This window comes from Musca autumnalis, unplaced genomic scaffold (assembly GCF_047663935.1).
Source record: "Musca autumnalis isolate F117 unplaced genomic scaffold, ASM4766393v1 scaffold_4, whole genome shotgun sequence".
NCBI lineage: Eukaryota > Metazoa > Arthropoda > Insecta > Diptera > Muscidae > Musca > Musca autumnalis.
The window spans coordinates 23,716,015-23,743,101 of NW_027411977.1; the positions used below are offsets into that span (position 1 = coordinate 23,716,015).

Here is a 27,087-nt window from a genome sequence, read left to right on the forward strand (position 1 = left end):
TAAAAATAGAAAATTCACAATCAATTTGTAACAATGCTTGTAAAACTATTAAGGCCTGTGTACATAAGCTGCCTTGCCTGCTTACCTTGCTTACTTCTGATAAAAGAATAAAAAAGAAAAGGGCAACCCAGTTCGAAACTTCCTCGGCCTTCTTTATTCTTTTATTTTTATTATGTCAAAAATGAAGCAGGAAAGCAAGGCAATCAGGCAGAGCAGCTTATGTACGCAGGCCTTTACTGGCACAAACTTTTCTAAAGTCTGCCTGAAAGTTATTTGTATACACATTTTTGTTGATTGACATTTGTTGATAAATTAACATCGATCTCTTAGTTTTTATGTGATTAAATGTATATCCATGGCAGAACTACCAGGTAGTGGTATCACACCAGCTGATCGAATATGAAAAGTCAAATCCCTTTATAAAAAATTATTTTTGTTGTAATTTCCCCAACAACATAAAGAAAGTTTTGACATAACATATTCAAAATTTTACGATGCCACTACCTGTGTAATTGTGTCATGTGTATATCCGCGTTGTGTGAACTAAGGGGTAGTTTACACTATATGTAAATGTCATATGACATGAAATTTTCCATCATTTTATAGTCGCTAATATGTGCAATATTGGTGATTTTCCTTACGCCATTTACTTTGTGCATCCACACCAGCAAAATTGTAATAAAATTACGTCTCCACATTGCCTGCGCGGGTAGATATGGAATGTTTTTATTTCGTGTCATATGACATTGATAGATAGTGTAAACAGCCTCTAAATAATTATATCCGTGTTGTGCTAAAATATAATTGCCGATGCAAGGCGAATTTAACAAGGTGATCCAATAGTTGACGTTAGGTTGTAGTCTTCATTTGCTGTCAAATTTTTTTTGCGCGAAATATCCAAAAAAGTTAGAAGAAAGCGTTAAAATATTATTCGCGAAGCTTAAACAAAGATGTTGTACACAGATATTTTTTATAGAAGCGAAATATTTGTTATTTAGTTTTGATTAAAAATATGTTTTGACAGCAAATGAAGACATAGGTTGCTATTATTGTATCACCTTCTTTCTTACACCATGTTGCCGATGCATACAAAATACAGTATGCAAAGTTCATATTCGTACACCCATAAAAAATGAATAAAATCGTTATTAATTCCATATTTTTTGTGCAAATATGAAATAATTGATAGGAATTACCGTAACGAAGAAAGATTTAAGAATAACAAAACAAATTTTTAATTTATTCCGTCATTTAGGTATAGATGGCGCCAGTGTGGGTGGCAAAGTTCGTATTCGTACACCTATAAGCACTATATATTTGGAGTTTTTAAGGATTTTCAAAGCAAAATACCGCAAATTTTTGTTCTTTTCTTCTTTTATAATGCCTCTGCTATAGAAATATGTAAAAATAACGGTAATTTTATTAAAAAATTTGCATGAATAAAAAGTAGAGTTGTACTTTTTAGCTCTTTTAGCTGATCGCTCTTTTTAGTTCAGCTCTTTTCAACGAACTAGGTCGTTCTTTTAGTGCAGTAGTTCAATCGTTCGTCGATAAGTTCTGTCAGTCAGCTGTCTTTTCGTTCTATCGTGCACCGGCTCGGACTCGTTCGCTTGCAAGTTCGTTCATTATACAAACACACATACATATGTATACCGATAAAGAACAAACAACAGAAGAATATTTTAAAGAACCTAGCAAAGAAAATAGGTTTGGAGTTTTGGTAATTAAGTTAAAAATAAATGAAAATATTCAAATTATAAAATTACGATGAATAAAGATGTGTGTGGGTAGCTGTGTAAAATTCAAAATGTAAACAAAACTATTACCTTTACAAAGGCAACAGTTAACTCTGACGACGGCGTCACATTATGATACGTGAATGACGTGCTGAATCGTTCGTTCTTGAATCGAATCGTTTGATTTGATCGTTCTTTTATCATTCGGTCAGTGCTCAGTGAGCTACTGAACTATAATGAACTATATCGACTGATCTAGTTCGTACGCTCTTTTCAATGAATCGTTCAATTGAACTAGTTCGTTCGTGAACTATACAACTCTAATAAAAAGTCGGACGAATATTTGAAATACTTAAGAAAAATGTGCTAGATATGATTAACTATTGCAATTAATTCCCGAATTTTGGACGAAAATAGCTAAAAGCAGTCCTTCTGTAACAATGTTTTCATTTTGCCTCTGTAGACTGTGAGAAATATTGTACAAGTTTTTTTTTTTTATTTTATGTTTCAAAATTTAAAGTAGAAGAATTATTTTATTTTGACCAAATATGACTGTTGATGTTATAATTTGTTGCGCCATGCGCTGACACACCAAAAACTCTTATTTGTCGTAATAATTTTCGGCAAATAAAAATTCGTATTCGGTATCTTCATTCATTTTTTCAGTGTACGCATATAAATTCATAGACAAATTCGAAAACAGAACATTCCTCATTGAATGTTCAATAGAGCAGGAGGAGGCATTGTGACTCACAAGAGAGCCCATGTGCTCTAAGTGAGCGTAAATTTGTTATCGCTCACAGCCTGTGTAGATGCTAACACGTTGTGAACAACAACAAATTTACGCTCATTGAGAGTACAAGAGAGACCCAAATATGTTCTCTGCCTCACTCTGCAATAGAGACTGATTGGTAATTTTGAAAATAATCAAAACAAAAACAAAAGCTCTCTTTTTAAATTGTGTGTGTGAGCAAATTGACACACACCGACCCAGGTGCGCACTTTGAACAGTAAGCGCACATTGCCTGACCTGGGCCTTGTGTTAGCATCTACACCAGCCAAGATCATCCATATACGTTAACGTGACTGCAACACTCGCTCAGAGAGACTAATGCATATTAAATATTTTGAGCACCACTGATCTACACCAGCCATGCACGCGTCTTTACGAAAAAGTTAACTACAACTCTCTCTCCCACACAAAATAGCATTCTCTTCTTGTGCACCATTGATCTACACAGGCTGTGAGCGATAGCCAATTAACGCTCACTTAGAGCACATTGGCTCTCTTGTGAGTCACAATGCCTTCCAAAGTTTCCAAAAGTCCCATGGCAATGATTACAACAATTGCATGGCTCAGTCTACATTGTCGAACGTATTGAAGGAAGTTGCCCACTTGATGGAGGACAAATTGTGGAAAATTGGATCGTTTCGAAGTTTACGGAGGAGGAAAAAAGACAAAACAAAATTCATTTTTATTCAAAAACGAAGATCCCTGGTGTAGTCGGCTGTATAGATGGAACCATGTGCACATTGGATTTGCACTCAATTTATCAATTAATATTTCAAACTGTTGTTTTATTGTTATTTTCACCATATTTTTGATACACAAAATTAATTAATCATGGAAATAATCAACAATTGCTAAAAAATATTTTTTCCTTTAAATTTTACTTCTTGTTTCTTCGAAAATATTCACTGCAACTGAAAAAAACTGGTTGCTGAAAAATAGCCGGTTCGTCATCTGAGATTCGCAACTTCAGTTGAAGGTTGCCATACATAAAGTAATTTTGACAACTGACAACTCCACTCAACGATAATTGCTATCGATAATCCTCCCCTATAACTTTTGTGTACAACTTGCTCTGATATTTTTTTCTGATTTATTCAAATCAAAACAAAAAACGCTCCGCTTCATCACCGATAACTTGTTATCGACGATTATTTTCTATCGCTTTACGTAGTACAATTTTTAAATTTTGACGCAGAGACGATTGATGACGCGACATGCCTCGCGTCGCAATACGGAATCGACCCATTATATAACCCTTTGAGGGTTACGTCTTTGGACATTTCAATAGTGGGATTCTGTAACTCATTGTTGCTGTTATCGATAATTGTCGGTAAAATTAAAATGCTTATAATTTTGATAATTAACGAAATTTTTCGATAATTTAACGATGAATAAAAAGTAGTCGCCAGCCCATGGTACAATTAGAAAGGTAGATGCCTCAGCCCAGCTGATCGAATCTAAAACGTCAAAAAACTAGGAATTCGCCATGAAAAATCAAAACAAAAAACCATATGATTCGGTAAGTAATGCTAATAGCTGATTTACATTACGAAATCGAGTCGATTTCAAACTGTCATTCCTTTGCGTATACGTCAAATGAAAACTCAAATGAAATCAATTCGATTTCATTTGACGTTTGAGCAAAGGAATTGACAGTTTGAAATCAACTCGATTTCGTAATGTAAACCAGCTATAAGTTTACATTTACGAAATCCACTCGATTTCATCTGTCAATTCCATAGCTCAAACGTCAAATGAAATCTCATCTGGATTTCATTTGACGTTTAACCTATGGATTTGACAGTTGAAATCGAGTGGATTTCGTAAATGTAAACATAGCATAAGAGATAGCATGTCTACACTTTATAGGCAAACACAAGCGATAAAAAGAGACAACAAGAGACCATTTGGCGAAAATTTTGACAGTTTAATTAATTCGCCGATGCATCTACCTTTCTTATTGTACCATGCGCTAGCCTCTACCCATGGTACAAATACACAGGTAGCCGCATCGGCAATTGTTGGCAACATAAGATGTCAAAATTTGACATCAATTCAATGCAATTGACACATTTGGTCTGTTCCTTTACTTCTGAAAATGGTAAAACCGGCAAAAGTAGTAAAAGTTGAAAACTGCTCCCATATGAATTGTATTGTGTCTGAAGTAAAGGAACGCTTTTCGAGTAAAAAGTTGTAAAACTTGAAGATTCTTGAACGTAAAGGAACAGGGCTATTATGTTACCATCAGCTGGCATGATAATGCTACCTGTATTATTGTACCATGCCTCTACCGACACAAATAGTTGGTATGTTCCAGAACTGCAAGAATCTACAATTTTTTACTATTTTTTCCGATAACATAAAGGAAAAAATGCTATCGTAGTAAAAAATAGTAGCTTCTTGCAGGTTCTGGAACAGAGCAAGTGATGCCAACTTTTCTTTATGTTTTTAGTCATAATTTTTCGATTTAATTTTACCGATTTTTGTCGGTAACAGCAAAAATGAGTTACAGAATCCCACTACAGGTGACGGTATATTCTTCCTCATGATGGAATCTTTCAAATAAAACGCATGCATATTTAAATTAAAAATGGTGGCAAAATTAAACTGCAACCGTTTTATTTGTGAGATCCCATCACGAGGAAGAATATAATTATTGAGGCTAAACGACAAATTATTTTCTAGTTTTAAGTGCATTAAAAAAAAAACACAGAAACTTACTTTTTTAAATTAGTCTCTAATTATTAAAATATACGTCTTCTCTTTGAGCCGCCCGAAGAGGAACTCCTTTGATGAATGTTCTGGCAAAAATCAGGAATTCATAATAAATAGTAAAAAAAACTATAATTTTAGTGAAAATGTGTTGTTGCTTCTTTCTAAATTAGGTAAATACATTTTAATTCAATAACGAGGGAAAGTTGATTTGTTCATTTTGCAGGTTGTTTATTTCCTTCTTTGGATTAAAATATTCTAATTCTAAGTGTTTAATTTCTAAAAATAGCAAATTCTTAATGTTTAAATTTTAATTTCCATTTTCATTGTCTTTTTCTTCTCCATTAGCTGCCAATAATTCAGAAGGTTCATATAAACCAGCTGGTAATTCGCAACCCAAGTAGGCATCATTCTCAACACAATACTTAATATAGGAACGCCAACATGGATCTAATACAAGTAAATGTGGATTGCCAAAAATGTAGAGTAAATAACGGGCACGTGATATAGCCACATTCATTCGTTTAGCACATTGGACAAACCCCAAAGAGTGGCGTATATCATTTGGTAAGTGTTTTTTGGTAGAACGTACCGTTGAAATGAGAATGATATCACGTTCCTACGGAGAAAGGACGTTTTTTATTTAAATAAGGAGATATTTTCGATTTAAAGAATCTTACCTGTCCCTGGAATTCTTCTACCGAACCAATTTTGGGCATTGCAATGTCAGCTGTGGTAAAAAGATTTCTTAAATGTTTCACTTGTTTCATGTACGGGGTTATGATGCCAATACTTTCTGGCTTGATATTTTTGCGATAGAGTTGAAGGGTCATTAGGAAAACCTAAAAGAAATGTTTAAAAGATTAAAAATGTACGCAAAAATGATATTGTGAATGCAACTTACATTTTTCGCCTCATGAGGATTATACCATGATGGCGAATCCTTCTCCTGCATATTCTCACTAAGCATGCCATAAAAGAAAGCACCATGTGTTGCAGGTCGTGTCTGAGAATCTGGCAATAGATCACCGATACTTTGTATCATATCGGCCTCACGAGAATCTTCCTTGATCATGGGTATTAATTCCGAGTCATAAAACAATTCATTATAGACATGTAGTATGGAGGGTAAAGCACGATAATTGTACAGCAATTTTGTGACTAAACGTGGATCAAATCCACAGGAATCTGGATAACGTATAATATCACGTAAATAGGGTGAACGTGTAAGTATGCGTTCTAGGAACGATGTTGCAAAACCCCTTTCACCAGCATAACGATTTGTAACAATTGCCTGCAATTGATGAGGATCGCCAGCCAGTATGACTTGACCACGAGTCTTGGAGACTTGTGTTATGGCAACCATTACTTCAGATTCAGTACATTGACCCGACTCATCAATTAGAACATGGGTGAAATGTCCCGGTGGGAAATCCATTTGTAGAAAATTACCCAGTGTTGAGCATGTACCAATGGTAACACGATGTCTACCCAAATATTTCATTTGACATTTGAGCTTTAGACCCGATTCGGTAACGATCATTGAATCATTACATGTGCCATCAGCAGCAACATCTATGGTGGCACAATACGGTTGTAAATGAGTGGGTATGAGTTCTCTTTCGATTTGATTTTGTGACACTAGACGTATAAAATCTCCGGCCTGGAGATCACCACTCTCTATCAGCCTTGTGGTAATTAAATCTGCTGAACTATTTGAGGGTGTGCCCACCAATAAACGTGAACTTGGTAATAGTTTTACCAATTGCAATATGGTTTCCACCAATGTCATCGTTTTACCTGTTCCCGGTGGACCAAAAATAACATAAGGCATATTTTGGGCTTCTCCACGTAAAATTTTAGACACTGCCACTTTTTGTACGGGATTCAAAATTGGGTTATACCAAGGATAAGTGTTGCCATTCATTTGCAAACGATATTCCTCATCCAATTGGACATCCAGTTGAGGTTGTTCACGTAAATGCACACGAGAAGGAAATAAAAATTGTTCACCCAAGTGGCGCACCACCTTTTGTATGGCAAAATGTTGCTTACGAAAACCAAAACGTGAGAAAAAGAATTCCAAACGATAATCTTCACCGTTGTATTTCTCCTGAAAGCCAGCATTGAATTTCAATAGGACTCGATTGAAGAGGACTTTGTGTATAACACCATCATAGTTGCGTTTATCACCGTCACGATCACTCCAAGGATTGATGGCTCTTACAACATCACCAATAACCAATGAGGGTCTTCGTTCGGCTAAATTTTCAATTTGCAGTGATAGGTATTCACCTTCACGTGTAAAATGTGCCCGTTCACGATCATAATTGCGAAAATTAACAAAATATTCAATTTCCTCCAAGTAGATGAGTGTCTGGAAACGTGTAACATAATTGGCCATGCACAGCTCCTGTTTGATGCTTGGAAACATTTGTTCAATATTATCAAGCATGTCTTGTTTTTTATCCGATGTCAAGTAGGCTTTGCATAGACGTTCCGGCACCTCAAAGTAGCCAATGCGTTGGGCAATAAAACGGCGTTTTGTGGCAATGCCAACACCGGGTATAACTTCGCTACGTTTCGACCATACCTACAAAAGAAAAAAGAGAAATCAGATCAAGGGAAAAATCATTATTTTTTTGATTAATTATTAATTGGATTAATCGAGCTAACATGGCCTAAGGAGTTTTGTATTGAAAAATGAATTCTAGCGAAATATCACACACTCAACCATTACGCTACGATCGTTTCGCCTGGTGGTTTAAGGCAGGCTCATCAGGCGTATTTGAATGCTAATGGCTAGAAGACAAATGCTGATTTTGATAACATCTATTTATACAAACATTTTTACAAATTTGTAATTATGAAGTACTTATTGAAGTCTTTTTCTTTATCAAGTCACCCTAGTGTCTTGTCTAGGAATCATTTTCTCAATACATACACATATACAACATATACAATCGAAGGGGGGTTTCCTTCATGAATTGTAATGCCTTCAGTTTTTTGAAGTTTTTTTGGATATCATTTCGACTAGTTTGTTGATATGATACATTTGTTTCGAATTCCAAAATTAATAATTCAGATTACAAATAATATTATTGAATCAAAAGGTACGTCTTTCACATTTTAGTGTAAAATTTAATAATTGGAATTTCCAATGGACTTGCCTCTGAAAAAGGTGTAGCCTTGTTTCAAGAAAACTTAATCGGGTTATGTTCTGAGACACACTTCACCTCTCACTACACCCCTCAAGCATTTTGTTCATCCAATTTCTGCCCATTTTTGGCGAATTTCTTGGGGCTAAGATTCACTAGCTTATTTAAAAAGAAGAGTACACCCTAGGCCGTCCATAAAATACTAGAAAAATTAGCGTTAATGGGGTAAACAAAATGCTTGAGGCTTGAAGTGAGTGAAGAAATTTATTGAAAAGGATGATTTGTGTTAAGTAGAACACGGAAGATAAGTGGTAAGAATTTCGAAAAGGGAACATCATTAAGACTTCCTGAAAAATTTGAAACTTTTGGTTAGAAACAACAAATTCTGGGAAATACAGGGCTTCCTCCTAATGGAATATATTCCATTTTTATCAACAAAACAAGAACTGCATGTGCTTAGAATTTCATAACTATTTAATTGGGGGAGCTCTCCTAAACTAGACTTCAAAGAAAAATAACTTTTTACCATAATTTTCAAAAAAATTACCTGATTAGCATAATAACGTGATCTATGTGCTGCATTACGCCCACCTGCCCCAGGAATATTTGAATTATTTTCATTTTCTTTTTGTAAATCGATGGATTTTTGTATAGCTTCGGCCTCAGCTTCAGTTTCACAAACGATGACGGTGATCGAACGTTTAATGCGAAATTTCTCAAATTTTATAATGAAATATTCATGATTTTCTCCATAGATTTTTGATTCGACCTCAAAACGTATTGACATCTTGTCATTGGGGCCTAATTCAAATGTTGTACCAGGTTCGGGTTCCAAAACACGTAGTTGGGTATCACGTCTACGTCCTAGAAATTCTACACTACCTTGAAATGAACGATCACAATTATTTGTGCAAATAAATTCAATTTCCTTCTTTTGAAAAGTCGACGTGAAAACACAACTTATATCGGGGGATACTGTTACGGCACGATGCTCGCTCTTCTGTTCATTAACAACACGTTGTGTGGATTCGTAAAGTTGTGGCACATAAGCTTGTTCGATGACAGAAAGTTTTATACAGCGCCAAATATATTCACCCTGGAATGAAAAAAAAAAACAAATCAATCGTTAGGTTTTCTGGGATAAATTTAGGAATTAGTTCAGTTTGAGGGCAACAACCGGAATGCTATGGGTTTATGGAACATCAACCAATGTAGTCTTGTTTACAGAAATTTTCAAATAGTTGGGATAAAATCGCGAATACTTACTGCAATTTGAAGGCCCGTACCTCGAGAAATATAAACACATGTTGTAATCAGTATCGCAAAGACTAATTTTGTAAAACCTGTTAAAATAGTACCGATGGGACTTTAAACTAGATTTGTTTTCGAATCCTTTGAATTGTTTTAAAATTCTAAAACAATTCTGGTCTAGCCCCTAAACCCATCTTAGGAATAATTGCCTATAGAAGTACTCTTCACAAGAACAAAATTACTACCTACCCTTTCACATTCTATAAGATCAGCACACACAGTATCACCCACATTCAATTTTGTTGCGGCTGGTAAAATATCATTTGTATAATAGGCATCATCATTTAGTACACCCCAATCGTTAAGAACACGTTTTACTGTGCATTTTTCTTGTTTCATTAAACGTGCCGGATGTACACTAACTTCCTGAAGTATTTCACCAGCTTTATCGATGAAATGTTCATCACTTTGAACATTACAACACACATAGACCCGGTCACCTTCTTTGGGTACAAAATCAATTTCAATTGTATCTAAATCTATGCTCATAACTTTGTAGTCCGTATCGACAAGTATAGAATTAGGTTTACGTTCGGTTATTAATCCCAATATGTTACGTTGATGGGTATTGAAATATTTGGGTTGTTCGGATTTCAGCTCTTCAATTTGTTCTTCAATCTGTAATGAGAAAGTAGTTTTTTTCTCTTATTATACGAAATTTAAATAATGGTAAACATCATCAAATTTACCTTTTGTTCAGTTGGTTGTTTTTCATCCCAATATTGGTCAATAATTTGTTCGATTTTAACCACTTTTATGTGATCAGTGGCAGAGTGTTTATACGCCAAATACTCAACCCGGCATCCGACCTTTAATTCACATGAAACGGACAAGGCCACATTCATGTCAAAGAAGATGCCGTGGTCTATGGTGCCATGATTACTTTTTAAACTGCTTATTATACCTAAAAAAATGAAAATACAGTTAGTCAACTAAATTATTGCAAAACCAAAATTATTACAAAATTTTAAATAGAACATCATTTTATTGGTATAAATAATTATCATTATTAATATTTTTGTTTACAATACAATTCTTACACATGTTTATTAATATAATAAAATAAAAAGTAGCTAAATTTCACTAAACATTTTCTTAAAATTAACAAAAATGAGTACAACTCATTATTTGCACTGTCAACTAAAGAATTGCAAAATTCACAACTTTTCAGTTTTTCACGGTATTTTTCGAAAAGTTGGTTTTAATATTTCCTATGCCCACATTTGGCATCAAAAATAGCTTGTAAACGTATCTGAATTTAATAAATAAGTTTCGGTATGTCATATTCCAATGGTATTTTTTAGCAATTTTTCTTTATTGCATTTTATTTAGTACCCTGGGTTAGTGGGCGACCTATTCCCGACTTTTTTCTTTAGGTGTACCCATGAATTGTCGATGTTGGGTTAATATTTAGGCTTTGGACTCGGGTGTCAATGACTTTTGTGCACTTGTATAACAACCAAGTCCTCCATAAATACGATTTATGAGGAAGGGTCGTTGTTTTGGTAGTATTCATATTGCAATTTTTTGCATTTTCAGGGTCAACAGGTCCAAATTTCTTGACGTTTTTGGTTAAATAATTTTTAAAACACGAAAATAAACGTACTCTGTCATTGTTTCCTTCAAAATCTGGATGTCACCAACGTCACTGCATGGTATACAACCCAATACCATAATTGACAGTTTTCCGAACTTTGCGGTATGTATTAAATTCTTGTTTTCCATGGCTATAAAGGGGTTCCGCAGTACTTTTTGAGGCCCATCGCGATAGTACAACATAATTTAAGTCTTATCAGAAAATATAACGTCATCCCAATACTTAAGATGGCATGAAAAGTTGTCTGTAACAAGTCTGAATAGTTTCTATATGTTGTGCTGGGAGGGCAATAGTTTTTACCTAGTCACTCATGATGAATGCTTGTTATTATGTAGCACTTTTCTGACCTTTCCATGTGAAATACTTACTCCGAATTCTATTTTGATTAGAAAAAGCAATTATCTGGTGCTGCTTTGGGGTCTTTCGTCAATTTCTTAATTCAGTCTCCTGCCAATTCGTGGATTTACTACTTTGGGCCTACAATGTGACGTCTTTAGTTTGAACCTGCCTTCTCTCTCGGTGCGGTATATGATGTTGCATATAGTTATCAGCTTATGAGAGGTGATTTTAGCGATTTCTCTTGCGGATTTACCATTATTATAATTGGAATAGACCAAATGTAGCATATTTTTCGAAATCCGTTTACCTGAGTTTCACTTTTTCTGAATATACCGCCTATGTTACACACATAACAATTAATTTATGATCAAAAATTATGGGTTTACATGTTCACATACCATAAAATCATAAAAATCCTTAATTAAAAAAAAAAAATCGCTGGGAAAATCCCACGATTTTATTGCACATTCATTCATTTTGCAATTATTTAGTTGACATCACAAAAACCAGGTACCTGTACTTTTTGCCCGTTGTTTTTGTAATTTACGACCGATTTCTGCATTTTTTGGCTGGATGTTGTCATTAAGAGGTAAATCAACAGATATGTACAAAAAACCCAACATTATTGAAAGAATTTCTTGTAGTAATTCCTAATTAAAAATCAAAATGTTTAACAATTCATCGTTTGCAATAATATAGTTGACTAACTGTATTTAAAATTTGATATTGCAAACAAAACACAACAAAAGTTCCACCCACCTGTCCGCTTAAAACATCCACTATTCTTATTGCCATTATCCTCTGCCGCTGCTTCATTGTCATTGATATTCACATTTTGTATGACATTTTGCATACAAGATGTTGGCTGGGCTTTGGTATTTATGTTTTCATCATCCAACTCTTCGTCCAAATAACGTTGTTCTTCTTCCAATTTCGACAATAGCTCACTTTTGCGTTCTTCCCGCGAAAGCAATAAATTCTTTAAAAGTGTAATCATATTGTTTGTTTTTCTTTTATGTTAGTTTTATGGCGTTGATTGTATTGGTATGCCTTACGGGATTTTCTTCTCTACTGGCTCATACATCCAATCGGTTTCGTTAATGTAATTCAATTCCCTTCGCAAATTTTGCAAACGTTTCAAAGTAGCTTCGTTAGTGGCAATCTTTAAACCACACTCAACCACAATGAGAGAACGATAGCGGGAAAAGGTTTTATCGTTTTTTAAATCACCTGACTTTTGGGACTGCGAAGAATAGGATGAGTATGAAATTAAATCCAACAAGAATTCCAATTTAACTTACCTCGTTATTGGTTGATGAGCTGGGTACGTCGGAAATGCTACTAGGATCTGCCGACGACATCTCCTCTTTAAGCACCTTTATTTAAAATGTAATTAATAGCACTGTCCACCACTTATTTTCTGACAAGGAATCCAATATATCCCACAAACCACCAGTGCATCAGGAAAGGAATATGAAGAAAGCGGCGTCCGAAATAGGGATAGATAAATCGATTTTGACTCAAATAAACAATCGATGAATTCGTTAAGGAGCATAGCCACACATCAAATTCTGTATTATATGAGCTTTGTTCCTTTACTAGTAGTAAAGAGAGAACTGTTAAAATTGATCTCGCGTAACAGGTTTTGCACAAATGTAAAGTAACGGAAAAATAGTAGATTTACCAGCAGTGAAAGATTTTCCACTTTTTACACCACGAAATTTATCGAGCAGAAAGTAGTAAAAGATAAAGCCATTTTGGTATGCTCTCTCTTAAATTTTGCTTCAATTTTTAATACTTGTTGGCGTTAAGGATCGCTTTCGGAGTTAAAAATGGTAAAACTTTAACGTAAACCAATGGTAGCAACATATTTTTCTTTTGCATACTTTCGGGGGTGTCATTTTGTGAGTGCTATGTTTTTTTCAATTAAGTCCAATTTACATATGCACATTAAATGATTTCGTTTTACGAAATCCTAGAAACAAATGAAGTGTATTTAGTCCGGGTCCACACTAACGTGAATTTCATTAAAAAGTTTCATGAAATTAGGTGTTCTTAAATCGAATTCCCGACTACAGTAATTTTATAATTTTACTCTACTATGTCCCGGTCCACACTAGCGTGAATTTCATTAAAAAATTTCATGAAATTAGGTGTTCTTAAATCGAATTCCCCACTACAGCAAGTTTATGATTTTACTCTACTATGGAAGTCGATCTAGAGACGCATAATTTCATATTAAAATTTCGGTGAAATTACTGTAGTTTGGCCCGGGACTTTTTCGTGCTAATGTAACCCAGCAAAAAGTTTGCATCCACGGATGCAGTTAAATCACTAGAACAATTGCCGCTGGAGTACATCTTTTCCTATGAATTCACCTATGAATTTTACAAGAGAGCGCGCAGCTAGGATGCACTCCCTTTTGCTTCCACGGCACACAGCTAAGATGCACTCCATTTTCGATCCAAATCACAGCCTTTGATGTAGTGTTTTGGATTGAATTTAAATGCAGTCTAATGCTAAGTTTACATTTACGAAATCCACTCGATTTCAACTGTCAATTACATAGCTCAAACGTCAAATGAAATCTCATCTGGATTTCATTTGACGTTTAACCTATGGATTTGACAGTTGAAATCGAGTGGATTTCGTAAATGTAAACCAAGCATAAAGATGCTATAAAATGCAAGCCATTGCGAATATCCCAAAATAAATAAAATACATTGCTTATTCGTGTAAACAAGAATATTAACTTTATTACACAATACAAATTATAAAAACTCTCCATTAAATTTGATCATAACTGAGTTTACTTTCTCTGCTCTGCTTCTTGTGACACCGCAACTGATATTGCTTCATCATCCAAATGGTTTTTCATTTTTCCTCCAACTCCAGTTCAGATTTCCAAAAAAACTAACTCCACTTCAAAAATAATTTGCGTCTCGTGAATTACAGCAATGTTCGTATGTCCCAATTTACATTGGGCGAGTTTACTTGCGGCAATTGTCATTTTGTAGGAGAGAGATGTGAGGCATATGGTAACCCTTTGCCTCTCACCACCCTCTCTCACCTACAAACTGACAATTGCCGCAAGTAAACTCGCCTAATGTAAATTGGGACTATCTTTAGTTTGTATTTCTTTATTTTTTACACAAATTCTTATAATTTTAGACACTCTTTTTTGTGTTCAGAAAAAGAGACTGCGACTGTAGGTATCAAAAAATTGGCTTGCTTTGCTAGGGATCTATAAGCGAGTGCTTCTAAAATGTATCGAGCAGAGTGCATTTTTCATAACTCCTTGTGGACTGCTTCGAAAGATGTATTGAAATCATAACTCTGCAGTGCACTACTTCCAAACTTTTTTGCTGGGAAAGCACATAAGCAAATGACGCAAGAAACAGATGTAAATACACTTCATTTGCCCTGCCAGCTTCTGGAAGTGAAGGCCTTAAGGCCTACGTACATAAGCTGCCTCGCCTGGTTGCCTTGCTTTTCTGCTTCATTTCTGACATAATAAAAATAAAAGAATAAAGAAGGCCGAGCAAATTTCGACCTGGGTTGCCCTTTTCTTTTTTATTATTTTGTGAGAAGCAATCAAGGTAATGGGTACTTTACACGATGTGTATTTTACATATTGGTTGTCACTTTTTATATACAAAATGTATACGCAAAGTGACAACCCATATGTAAAATACATATCGTGTAAAGTACCCATAAGCAGGCAAGGCAGCTTATGTACCCTTGCCTTTATTCGTTTATCAGAAATAGTGCCCAACTTTACTGAAACGTTGGATGTGTTTACGGCTTTTTCGGTAAGTTATACCCCAGTTACACTATTGAAGGTTAACCCACTGGGTTTAATAGATCCAGTGGGTTAATCTTTGCTGGTTACACTTAGCTTTTCGAGGATATAAACTTTCAGCTGATGTTTGTTTACGTATACATACAAAATAAGTAATAAAGTCGTGTGTACACTTTTACAATTTCACGTATGAGATATCGTCCCCTCTTTGCTCATATTGGTATACATATTTTACATTTTTGTATCATGGTATCAAGTGTACTTTTTGTTAAAAAAGTATTTAATGTAAAAAAATAAATAATTTTATGATTTTCAAATAACTTTAAATTTATTAACTCCATAAAATCTCATGCGACCAATCGTAAAAGTGTAAAACACGACAAACTATGTTGCAAAAACAGTTGCAAAAACAGTTGCAACATTTGGTACTTTTTGAGTAGAGTTGGATTTTTTTTTGCACAAATACCGAATACAACACTGTATTTTTGGTGGATTTATCCCGGATTTAAAATAAACCCAGCCATGAGAGGATTTAAGTTTTGTATGGCAAATCTGGTCAGATTTGAGCAGATTAAGCAAATAAATCCTCATGAAGTGGGTTAACCCGCCAAAAAGTTGTAGTGTAACCGTGCTATTAGCCACCAATAAAAAGTATTCGTAAAGTTCTACGTATGACAACAGTGTTGTCAAGTTTTATTTGAACTGTTCATTCATAATTTTTCGTTTTAATTTTACCGATTTTTGTCGGTAGCTCAAAGGCTTAAGGTGTGAACAGAATGAAATACGCCGCTTTTTTCAGGCTCAGTTTCATGTAAAAGATTAAAGGCCACGTACTACCTAATTCAAATGCTGCGTAATTCATTTAAATTAGGTAGTACTTGACCTCTAGTCTTTTACATGAAACTGAGCGTGAAGAAGCGGCGTATTTCATTGTGTTTCTACCTTAAAGTCCAATTTACATATGCACAATAAATGATTTCGTTTTACGAAATCCTAGAATCAAATGAAGTGCATTTACATCTGTTGTTTGCGTCATTTGCTTACGCACATAATCGCACATACACACATATACAATAACACAAACACACGCACACAATATATTTATTCAGAAAAATAGGAATTTCACAACACAAATGTGTATCAAATAACTTAAATTAATTCCAAAAACAAAAAAAAATAATCTTTGCAAGTTGTTTAACCCATGGTTTAATAAGAAAGGTTAGCCAAAGCTTTATGTCAATTTAAATTTTTTCATTCGAGTATTCCTAAAACTTCAAAACATTATACACAAACTGTGTATGTGTGTGTGGTGTTTGAATAATATGTCAAACAGTTTTAAAAACAATCGAATTCAATGATTTTTAAAATTATTTTTGGAACACTTGTATGGAAATAATTCGTCAGGTTATCATTGAAACAAACATTTTATCATATCCACAACTTGATTATGCGGAGAAACATTAGTCCTTCATTCATTTTTCGCGATTTTTATAAAATACTCAAAATTGGTGTTGTAAACAAACCCACTTGTTGCTTAATTTTGAAGTTTTAGGAATTCAGGAAAAACAAGGGTTCTATAGATTTTTTCATTTAAATCAACCTCTTTACTTATACCATGGTTTAACCATTTATTTTCACTTTTGACATCGTTTGAGTATTTTTGTTTTTCTACAACACACACAAACAAACAAAGGCATCATAAAACAGTTGCATTTTTTGGTAGTTTATGACGAAAAAGCAGGGTTGCGTATAATAGTATGGTGTTTTCGTGCGTTGTTTAGAATAAATGACGTATAGCTATCGTCATTTATTTTTGTATGGTAAATGACGCAAAATGTTGCCTGTTTTAGCAAATAAATGACGAAACAGCTCTAAATGACGAAAAAGTTGCTAATGTAAATTGGACATAAGTCAGAGAACCGCACTACTGATTTGCCTAATCTTTCATCAAGTAAATTAAAATTAAAGCTCTGTTCCAGAACTAAAAAGTTTTTACAATTTTTACCACTTTTACACATTTTGCGTTCCCGTACACAAAATTTATATGAAAATCGTTTACGACTTTTACTACTTTTACGACTTTTACCACTTTATAAAGTACGGGAACAGGCCATAATTTTCCTTCATTCACCTTCATCTCGTGAATACCCCCGCTTTTTCATTCTCTGTTATCTTAAACAAGTGGGACATCTATCAACCGCTCGTGCAACTACAAACATGTGTTAGCCATAACAACAAAAACAAAATAGCCGACCGAATTGTCAAATTGGAATTGACATAACCAAAAAGAGGAAGGCATGCGAAAAAGTTAATGCAAAAGGCGAAAAAAACCTCGAAAAACAGCTTGAAAGTGATTTCCAAAAAAGTCGACAAGAAATCGAAATAAAACCCAAAAAAACTCCTGAATCCGTCCACTATAGAGGAAGGATCGTTTTGTGATTATTTTGAAGTGTAGACTTTTCGATACTTGGTTGTTTCGAGTTGAGTGATCTACGGGGAATTGTTGTGTATTTATTGAATTCTGTGGATTCACGAATAAACGTGTTGAAGTTACTCGAAGAAAAATGGTTAAAAATAAAAAGGGCAAGAAAGAGATAGTTTCGGCCGGTGCTGGTGGCAATTCATCGAGTGATGAAGTGTAAGTAGATGCTGGAAAATTGTTGATACCAAGAAAAATTTGGGATAAATGCAAATGATGCGGTGCGGTTTGTGTGTGGTGTGGGGGAAAGTAGTGCTACGTTGTCAAACATTTTTTGGCCAGAGTCAGATCAGCTAAGCCATGTATACATTCAATTTGTTTTTGTTGTTGCTTGGTAGTGTTGTTGTTGGCTTTGTAGAAAAATGCAATGTGGATTTGGTATCTTTGTACAACCTAGCAAACATTTTTATTGAAATTCATTGCTTTGTCTTTTTTCCGTTTCCAGTGAACAAACCCAAGTACAAGCAGTGGCTACAGACTCCGATGCTGAAGTAGAAAAGGTTAATGCCAAAAACAAAAAGAATAAACCTCCAAAGAAACAAAACTCCAAGAAAAAACAAGATTCCGATGATGATAGTGGTGACGATGAGGTGGAGACCATTTCTAAAGGTGTCAAGAAACTGCAAGTAAAAAATAAGCCGACAGCCAACAGTGACGATGATGGGGATGCTGACGATGGTGAGGAACAAGGTGGCAAGAAGAATAAGAAGAACAAGAAAAAGTCGGCTGCACCCAAGAAATCGGCTTTTGAATTACTAATGGATGATGATGATGACGATGATGAACCACCACCAGCACCTCCCAGTGAACCTGAGGAGCCGGAGGAAGATGAAGCTCCCAAAGCTGCCAAGAATGCTGGCAAGAAATCCAAAAAGGCCAAACGCAAAGGCAAGGGTGATGATGACGATGAAGATTTGGATAAACTTTTGGCAGATATTCAAGCCGAGTATGCCGGAAATGCTCCCAAAGATGTTACTGCTAATGTGGTTTCTCCTGAAGATTTGATTGAGGAAGAATTTGGTGGTAAGGGCAAAAAGAAGAACAAGAAACAACAAAAACAGACTGAGGTGACCGCCAGCAATGAGGCTGAGGAGCCGGATGCTGAGGCTGGAGGTGATGAAGAAAATGAGGGTGGAACTGTAAAGACGGCCGCCCAAAAGAAAAAAGAAAAGAAAGAAAGGCAGAAACGAGAGGCGGCTTTAGCCAAACAAAAGGCCGCCCAAGAGCCGAAACAAAAGCCAGCAGCCGCCAAGGAAACAATCATGGAAGTAGAAGCCCCAGCTGAACCAGCTTCAGCTCCTGCCGAACCAGAGAAAAAGGAAGATTCCCAAGAACCAGAAACCGAAGCCCCTGCTGCTGAGGGTGAAACTGAAAAGGGTGGCAAGAATAAGAAGAAAGGTAAAAAAGACAAAAAAGCACAAGCCGAAGAGGAAGAAACCAAAAAGGATGGCAAGAAAAAGGGTATGTCAGCAGCCATGGTGGCCGCTATGCAAGAACGTTTGAAGAAAATCAAAGAGGAAGAAGAACGTTTGCGCCAACTGGAAGAAGAACGCCAACGTCAGGAAGAGGAACGTGAACGTGCCCGCCTCGAAGCCATACGCCTGGAAGCCGAAAGGAAGGAACGCAAGAAACAAAAAGAACAAGAACGAAAGGCACGTCTTAAGGCCGAAGGAAAATTGCTTACCAAAAAGCAAAAGGAAGATCGTGCTCGTGCACAGGCTATGTTGGAGGCTTTGAAGGCTCAGGGTTTGGAAATTCCCGATCCTAATGAAAAGAGACCAACAAGACCAGGTAAGGGAGGACGGATTATAATTTATTGAGAGCCAATGCCTAACTTTATTTTGTGTTACTTGTTTCTAATAGGCACCCGCATTCGTCCTAATAAGAAGAAGGGTCCAAATGCCAATCAACAGCAGGATGAAACAAAGACTGAAGAAACCGCACCGGTAAGTTAAAGCTCATTGTCTCCTATGGATCTATTGTCCTCATTAGTTGGTTGGTAGTGTTGTTGTTCACTGCACAACCTAGCAAACATTCCCGTTTATTGCCTTTCTTAATCTTCCAAAAATGGTTTAAAGAAATCCACGTTCTTTGCCGTTTTTGATCTTCCAAAAATTGTTTAAAAAAATCCACGTTTATTGCCTTTCTTGATCTTCCAAAAATTGTTTAAAAAATCCACGTTTATTGCCTTTTTTGATCTTCCAAAAATTGTTTAAAAAAATCCACGTTTATTACCTTTTCTGATCTTCCAAAAATTGTTTAAAAAAATCCACGTTTATTACCTTTTCTGATCTTCCAAAAATTGTTTAAAAAAATCCACGTTTATTTCCTTTTTTGATCTTCCAAAAATTGTTTAATAAAATCCACGTTTATTGCCTTTTTTGATCTTCCAAAAATTGTTTAATAAAATCCACGTTTATTGCCTTTACTGATCTTCCAAAAATTGTTTAAAAAAATCCACGTTTATTGCCTTTTTTGATCTTCCAAAAAATGTTTAAAAAAATCCACGTTTATTGCCGTTTTTGATCTTCCAAAAATTGTTTAAAAAATCCACGTTTATTGCCTTTTTTGATCTTCCAAAAAATATTTAAAAAAATCCACGTTTATTGCCTCTTTTGAGCTTCCAAAAATTGTTTAAAAAATCCACGCTTATTGTTTTTTTTATCTTCCAAAAATTGTTTAAAAAAATTCACGTTTATTGCCTTCTTTGATCTTCCAAAAATTGTTTAAAAAAATCCACGTTTATTGCCTTTTTTGATCTTCCAAAAATTGTTTAAAAAAATCCACGCTTATTGCCTTTTTTGATCTTCCAAAAATTGTTTAAAAAATAAAGGTTTATTGCATTTTTTGATCTTCTAAAAATTCTTTAAAAAATCCACGTTTATTGCCTTTTTTGATCTTCTAAATATTCTTTAAAAAATCCACGTTTTTTGATCTTCTGAAATTTCTTTAAAAAATCAACATTTATTGCCTTTTTTGACCTTCTAAATATTCTTTAAAAACCCCACGTTTATTGTCTTTTTGATCTTCTAAAATTTGTTTAAAAATCCACTGTTACTGCCTTTTTTGTTCTTCTAAATTTTTTAAAAAAATCCACGTTTATTGCCTTTCTTGATCTTCTGAAACTTCTTTAAAAAAATCGTCGTTTACTTCCTTGTTTGATCTTCTTATAATTCTTTAAAAAGCTTAAGCTTATTGCCGTTTTTATCTTCTAAAAATTCTTTAAAAAAATCCACGTTTATTGCCCTTTTTTGATCTTCCAAAAATTCTTTAAAAAATGAACGTTTATTGATTTTTTGGATCTGCTAAAATTCTTTAAAAAATCGACGATTTTTGCCCTTTTTGGATTTTCCAAAAATTCTTTAAAAAATCAACGCCTATTGCCCTTTCAAAATCTTTAAAAATCCACATTTATTGCCCTGTTGCGATTCTCTATGAATTCTTTTGTTCCATTTGTACCCTAAAAATGTATTTAAACAGTCCACCTCCTCCTCCTTGGGACCTCCCAAAATTTTTAAAATCCCCATTTTATAGTCCCCTTTGAATCTTTCTTGACTAATCGATAGACCGCTTTCAATATTTTACTGTAAATAGCCTGAGAGCGAAGTAAAAATCTGGTCATGTCTTAAAACGCATTGTTATGACCACCACCGTGGTGCATTGGTATGCACACTCGCCTTGCACGCTAAAGGTCGTGGGTTCGATTCCCAGGCTAGGCAACGTCAAGTGATGTTGGCGACATTTCCTGAGTATTTCAGCCTTGAAAAACTTCTCTACAAGTGGTGTCTTAGGACACGCCGTTCGGAATCGCCAATAAACAGTAGGTCCCATGTCATTGAGCTAATATGAATCGGGGTGCACTCATTGATATGAGGGAAGTCTCCTTGTCCAATCTGGGATGTTTGTGGAACAATTATATATTTGAATCTTTCTAAAATTCTGAAAATTAACTTTTATTATCCTCTTTAGGTTTTCCTAAAATTTTCCATCGTAATAACCATTTTTGCCTTTTCACAAATTACAGGCACCCGTTGTCCAAGAACCTGTCGAAAAGAAAGAAGTTGTAAAAGACTCGTGGGATGCTTCCGATTCGGAAGAGGAACAAAATGATGATACATCACAAGCCACCACAAACAATGATGAAAAGACTTCCAATGAAAATGCCCAAGAGCCTGAAGAGGGTGATTCCGACGATGACGACGACGATGATGATGAGGGCTCTGATGAAGATGATTCCGATTCTGATTCTGGATCCGATTCTGAATCTGATGCTAAGGAAGAAGCCATTAATGTTAATGACCCCGAAGAACGACGTCTTCGAGCTGAACGTCGCATTCTAAAACGTCAAGATGAGGCTGAAAAGAAACGCACAGTTGACAACTTACGTGCTGCCGTTGTATGCGTACTCGGCCACGTAGATACGGGTAAAACAAAAATTCTCGATAAACTGCGTCGCACCAATGTCCAAGATGCCGAAGCTGGTGGTATCACACAACAAATCGGTGCTACTAACGTTCCCATTGATGCCATCAAAGAACAATCGAAAGTTGTCCGCAACTCTTCCGATTTTGATTTTAAACTTCCTGGCCTGCTGATTATCGATACACCTGGTCACGAATCGTTTAGTAACCTGCGTAATCGTGGCTCATCGCTCTGTGATATTGCCATTCTGGTCGTTGACATTATGCACGGTCTCGAACCACAAACCATTGAATCCATTAATTTACTTAAGAAGAAGAAATGTCCCTTCATTGTAGCTTTAAATAAAATCGATCGTTTGTACGATTGGAAGTTGATGGCCCGTCGTGATATACGTGATGTGCTCAAAGAGCAAGAGGCCAATACTCAAGTAGAATTCCAACAACGCACCAAGGATGTTATTTTACAGTTTGCCGAACAGGGCTTGAATGCTGCCTTGTTCTATGAGAATCCCGATCCAAAAACTTATATTTCCCTAGTGCCCACCAGCGCCATCACGGGTGAGGGTATGGGTAATTTATTGTTCCTCATTGTGGAATTCTGTCAAAAAATGCTGGCCAAACGTTTGATGTATTCCGAGGAGTTGCAAGCCACTGTTTTGGAAGTTAAGGCCATACCTGGTCTGGGCACAACAATTGATGCCATTTTGATAAATGGCAAACTGCGTGAGGGTCAAACAATGATATTGGCTGGTACCGAAGGTCCCATTGTTACACAAATTCGTTCATTGCTAATGCCTCAACCGATGAAGGAGTTGCGTGTTAAAAACGCCTATGTAGAGCACAAAGAGGTGTTGGCTGCCCAAGGTGTTAAAATTGCCGCTAAAGATTTGGAAAAGGCTATTGCTGGCATCAATCTCTTGATTGCCCATAAACCGGATGAAGTTGAAATTTGCAAGTAAGTTTTTTTTTCGTTGCTCCAATTTAAAAGGTTTTTGGAATTTTTAAGTAATTAATTTTTGTTACTTTAAAGGGAAGAGGTTGCACGTGAACTGAAGAGTGCTTTGAGCCACATCAAATTGGCAGCTACTGGTGTTTATGTACAAGCTTCAACTTTGGGCTCTTTGGAAGCTCTTTTGGAATTCTTGCGCACATCAAAAATACCGGTAAGTAGACGTTTTATTGGCAAGTGCCTAAAAGTATGCAACAATATTGTGATAAACAGGAATGTGAGTGTGGTTAATAGGAAAACGATGTTATTGTTGAAATGTGTTGAGTACGTGACGTAGACAAAATGTGGTGAATTATTTTAATTCATGACTGAGTTAAAATTAATATGTATGTTACATCGACTATCGGAATAAAAATACGTCCAATTTAACATGCATGCTTTTCTAAGAACATTTGGGATTGCATGAGTGAAACACAGATATATGTATCCACCAACTTTGCAACTTCCATTTAATTATGCCGCTGAATTTGAGGCATTTTGGACATTTCAAACATATATTTCCCTCTTGTTTATATCACAGACAATGGTAACTGGCATCCACTTCCATAAAAACATGAATGTATATCAAGGTTCAGGTGGTCCCAAAGTAGAATATAAATGCGGGTTATTAAAAGATTTAAATGATGTCCGAAGAAGGAACAAGATTTAAGAAGGTCCCGAAGTCAGTAAAAGCCGTTTGCTTATCTTTCAAGATTTTATAGGAAGAAACGAAAAGAACTATGAGCATAGACTGTCTGCAAATTTAAAGGGAAAACAAACATGACAATCTGATAGTTATTTAGTGGGATCCAAGGACGACTTTGGACATGTTGTTTATGGTTTTTAAGAGGATCCATAGTAAAAAAGATCTTACTTAGCTGCCCATTACCGAATTGAGAAAGGATCTCCATTTCTCTCTATTTGTTGCTTTGGTTATTGGAATACCGCGCCTTGTCATCTCGTCTTGCACTTGTTTGCTTCATCGAAGCCTTGGCCTGTCATTCTACGTGCACCGCCATATTCGCTCATTCTTATATGGTGGAGGTCTCTGATATTCAAATACTGATTTTGGCGCTGTTTGCATGAAGTGGGCAATATTTTGCCATTGTGCTGATATGTTATCGGGACGAGAAGTGCTTTGATTAAGCAATTTGGCCAGTTGAGTGGAATATGCCGTGGCTATCTGTTGTGATTGCAGCTTACCGATGTCTAACTTTCGTGTTGTGTCTGTTCGTACTTTATTTGTTACGTTTAATCTGGTACGTACCTTTGCTGCAACAAGGTGATGGTCCGAGTCTATGTTTCTCGGAACGATCGTACATCCAACACGCTCAATGAATGTCTTCCATCTATTACAACGTGATCAATTTGATTTCTTTTTTGATCTGGCGACAGCAAGGTGCCATTATGAATATCGAGATGCTTAAATCTGGTACTGCCTCATTCCATTGCTAGATGTATCACTATGGAGACTAAATTTCCCGACTGTTGGCCCATATATATTCTCCTCCTTTGGGCAGGACAACGGTCGTATGTTTCTTCTAAGCGCTCTTATAATAAATATTTGGTCTGTTCGTCTTTGTCTTGGGTTGGAACATGAGCGCAAATAGAGTTAATTTTGAAGAATTTTGCTTTTATCCGTATTGTAGCAAGTCTTTCATTCATTGGGGTGAAACTGAAGACCAGATGTTTTAACCTCCGACTAACTACAAATCCGCAAACAAACTCTTGCTTTATGTCATGCGTCAAAGGTTGATTTCTTAAAGAGTTTTAAAGGTACTTAAAGCGGCTACTTAACTAGGATTACTTAAATATTTTTGGGGAATCTCAAACAGGATTACAGACTTGGATTTCTTAATGAATTTTATTTTTTCAAAATAGTCTGGCTTAATCCCATTGTTGTTGTTTTAATATTTTAAAACAACTATTTTATTAGTGGAAAAGATTTGGCATTGTTCGCCAAGGGGTAAGGCAGGGAATACTATAGTTTCGATCCACGCCACTGGATCTCATCAGTTCCCTTGTTTCTTGTTTGTGGATATTCTCCACCGAAGTTATTTTTCAATAACTTCTTCAACAAGAAACTTTTTAAACCCAAACATCAATCGTCAGCTCGAAGTATAAAGGTCAGCAAAGAAAAAAGTTCAATGAGAAGTTTTCCTTGGCAACCTCATACAACTCCGACGAAAGGGTCTGCGAAAACAATTCAAACCTCTTCCACTAGTATGTGTCGTCGAATTAATGAATTTTAGGTAGAACGAAAGATTGATTTTCTAAAAGATTTTTAGGTGGCCCAAATACATTGGTGTCCAAAATAAATGAGAGAGAATTGATGGGAAAGTAATGTCCCTTTGATAAACAACTGCTGACATAGAAAAAGAGAGGGTAAATTTGGTTTGTTGTTAGGACAAGGTCCATGCCCAAAGAGGGCTCTAGTTGTGCATATCGTAATGGCATTCTAACGAGGACTGTAAAAGTGTATTTTTTTGGATTTTTGGGGATCCAAAGAGGTGATTTTAAATTCTTATGGTAAAATATATCGGTGGATCCCAAAAAGACATATTGATATGAAATTCATGAAGATTTTCAAGGCAATCAAAGAGACATTAGGATATGGTTTTTGAAAAATTTGAGGAGTATCTCAACAGATCTATAGACATGGATTTCATGCGGAGTTTTAGGGTATGCTAAGAGAAATAAGTAGATGTTGATGTGGATCCATATGTGAGAATGTCTTAATCGTTTTGTGCGACATAAGAAGATCCATAATAATGATTTTTAGGAGAACCATACAGGAATATTTCTTAAATATTTCAGAATTTTTTACGATTTCAATACTCATGATCTGTCAGGGAGTCGAAAGAAGATTATTGACGTAAATTTCTGAATTGTTTGAGTGGACTACAAACTAGAGGTAAGCGATGTTTGCACTAGAAAAAAACGACACAAACAACAACACTTTAGCGACGACTAAGTACTAAACCATAGCCTAATGAATCGTATAGACATAGTTTTGCTCTCAGCATTTATCATCGAATTTTCGAAAATTGGTAGATGGCGTTAGTAGTTTTATTTATAGTTACTACAGATTTTAAGCTATTCATTCTAATATAAGACAAAATGTGTATAATCATTGGCCAGATCTACATCCCCATATAAACAAATTCAACAAAATATTGCAATTTACCCCAAAACATTGTGCAATTCAGTGTAAAGATTAAGAAGTTTCCGTAAGGGCGACACCTACAAAAAAGAAGCACACTACGATCTCTTTGTCTATACGATTCATTAGTCTATGACTAAACTCCGTGCGGAGTTTTTTTTCCCTCCTTGTTTTCTCCCATCGGACGCCTCCCCAGGTGGTGGATAGGGGAACGCTCATCAGATATGACGGGTATCGCAAAAATAAAATATGCGGGGCGAACCAAAAAAACAAAAAGGAAAAAGGCAGCGTCTGATCGAGATTCGGCGGCAGCAAGCAGCGTCTGTACTCCAGTGGAGCGGCTGAAATATAGAAGGAAACTATAAACCCATCAGAAGGCAAGGGGAAACCACTGATGTATAATCCCTTGAAAATCGTACAAAACATGAACAATACAACGCAAAACAAACGGCCCTCAGTCTCCGGCAATCAGAGGGTGCTAAGAATCCCCGGAGGTAAAACTAAACAAAAACTTGTAATTGGAACTTGGAATGTGAGAAGTCTTTACGAAAGTGGAAAACTTCATAACACAATAAGCGAGATGAACCG

The 27,087-nt window shown here is 35.7% G+C and overlaps 3 protein-coding genes across 3 annotated transcripts in view; 1 reads left to right on the forward strand and 2 right to left on the reverse strand.

The window, feature by feature from the left end:
* Window positions 1-5,447: 5,447 nt before the first annotated feature.
* On the reverse strand, window positions 5,448-12,643 carry armi (probable RNA helicase armitage). The gene is made up of 7 exons (XM_073984813.1): window positions 12,406-12,643; window positions 10,400-10,614; window positions 9,900-10,328; window positions 8,947-9,495; window positions 6,146-7,834; window positions 5,922-6,083; window positions 5,448-5,860 (listed from the first exon to the last, which is right to left on the reverse strand). Exons 1-7 carry the CDS (start codon window positions 12,641-12,643, stop codon window positions 5,552-5,554), a joined length of 3,591 nt encoding a protein of 1,196 aa, XP_073840914.1. The 3' UTR covers window positions 5,448-5,551.
* A 54-nt stretch (window positions 12,644-12,697) lies between these two features.
* LOC141402825 (uncharacterized) lies at window positions 12,698-13,154 on the reverse strand. Its single transcript, XM_073984814.1, has 2 exons — window positions 12,948-13,154; window positions 12,698-12,889 (listed from the first exon to the last, which is right to left on the reverse strand). Exons 1-2 carry the CDS (start codon window positions 13,005-13,007, stop codon window positions 12,698-12,700), a joined length of 252 nt encoding a protein of 83 aa, XP_073840915.1. The 5' UTR covers window positions 13,008-13,154.
* A 4,500-nt stretch (window positions 13,155-17,654) lies between these two features.
* eIF5B (eukaryotic translation initiation factor 5B) overlaps window positions 17,655-27,087 on the forward strand; it is a 124,415-nt gene continuing 114,982 nt past the window's right edge. The window contains exons 1-5 of the mRNA XM_073984815.1: window positions 17,655-18,086; window positions 18,373-19,718; window positions 19,791-19,873; window positions 21,952-23,303; window positions 23,379-23,511. Coding sequence (XP_073840916.1) covers window positions 18,013-18,086; window positions 18,373-19,718; window positions 19,791-19,873; window positions 21,952-23,303; window positions 23,379-23,511 — 2,988 coding nt within the window. The 5' untranslated portion in view covers window positions 17,655-18,012. The remainder of the gene's footprint in view (window positions 18,087-18,372; window positions 19,719-19,790; window positions 19,874-21,951; window positions 23,304-23,378; window positions 23,512-27,087) is intronic.

What these genes read in the sequence shown, in the direction of transcription:
- armi (XM_073984813.1), bottom strand. Translation starts at nt 12,643, where the DNA reads ATGATTACACTTTTAAAGAATTTATTGCTTTCGCGGGAAGAACGCAAA. An exon ending in CACGTTATTATGCTAATCAG is followed by an intron (nt 7,835 to 8,946) that starts GTAATTTTTTTG and finishes TTTCTTTTGTAG; the next exon opens with GTATGGTCGAAACGTAGCGA. An exon ending in ATCCTCATGAGGCGAAAAAT is followed by an intron (nt 6,084 to 6,145) that starts GTAAGTTGCATT and finishes CATTTCTTTTAG; the next exon opens with GTTTTCCTAATGACCCTTCA.
- LOC141402825 (XM_073984814.1), bottom strand. Translation starts at nt 13,007, where the DNA reads ATGTCGTCGGCAGATCCTAGTAGCATTTCCGACGTACCCAGCTCATCA. An exon ending in GCTCATCAACCAATAACGAG is followed by an intron (nt 12,890 to 12,947) that starts GTAAGTTAAATT and finishes TATTCTTCGCAG; the next exon opens with TCCCAAAAGTCAGGTGATTT.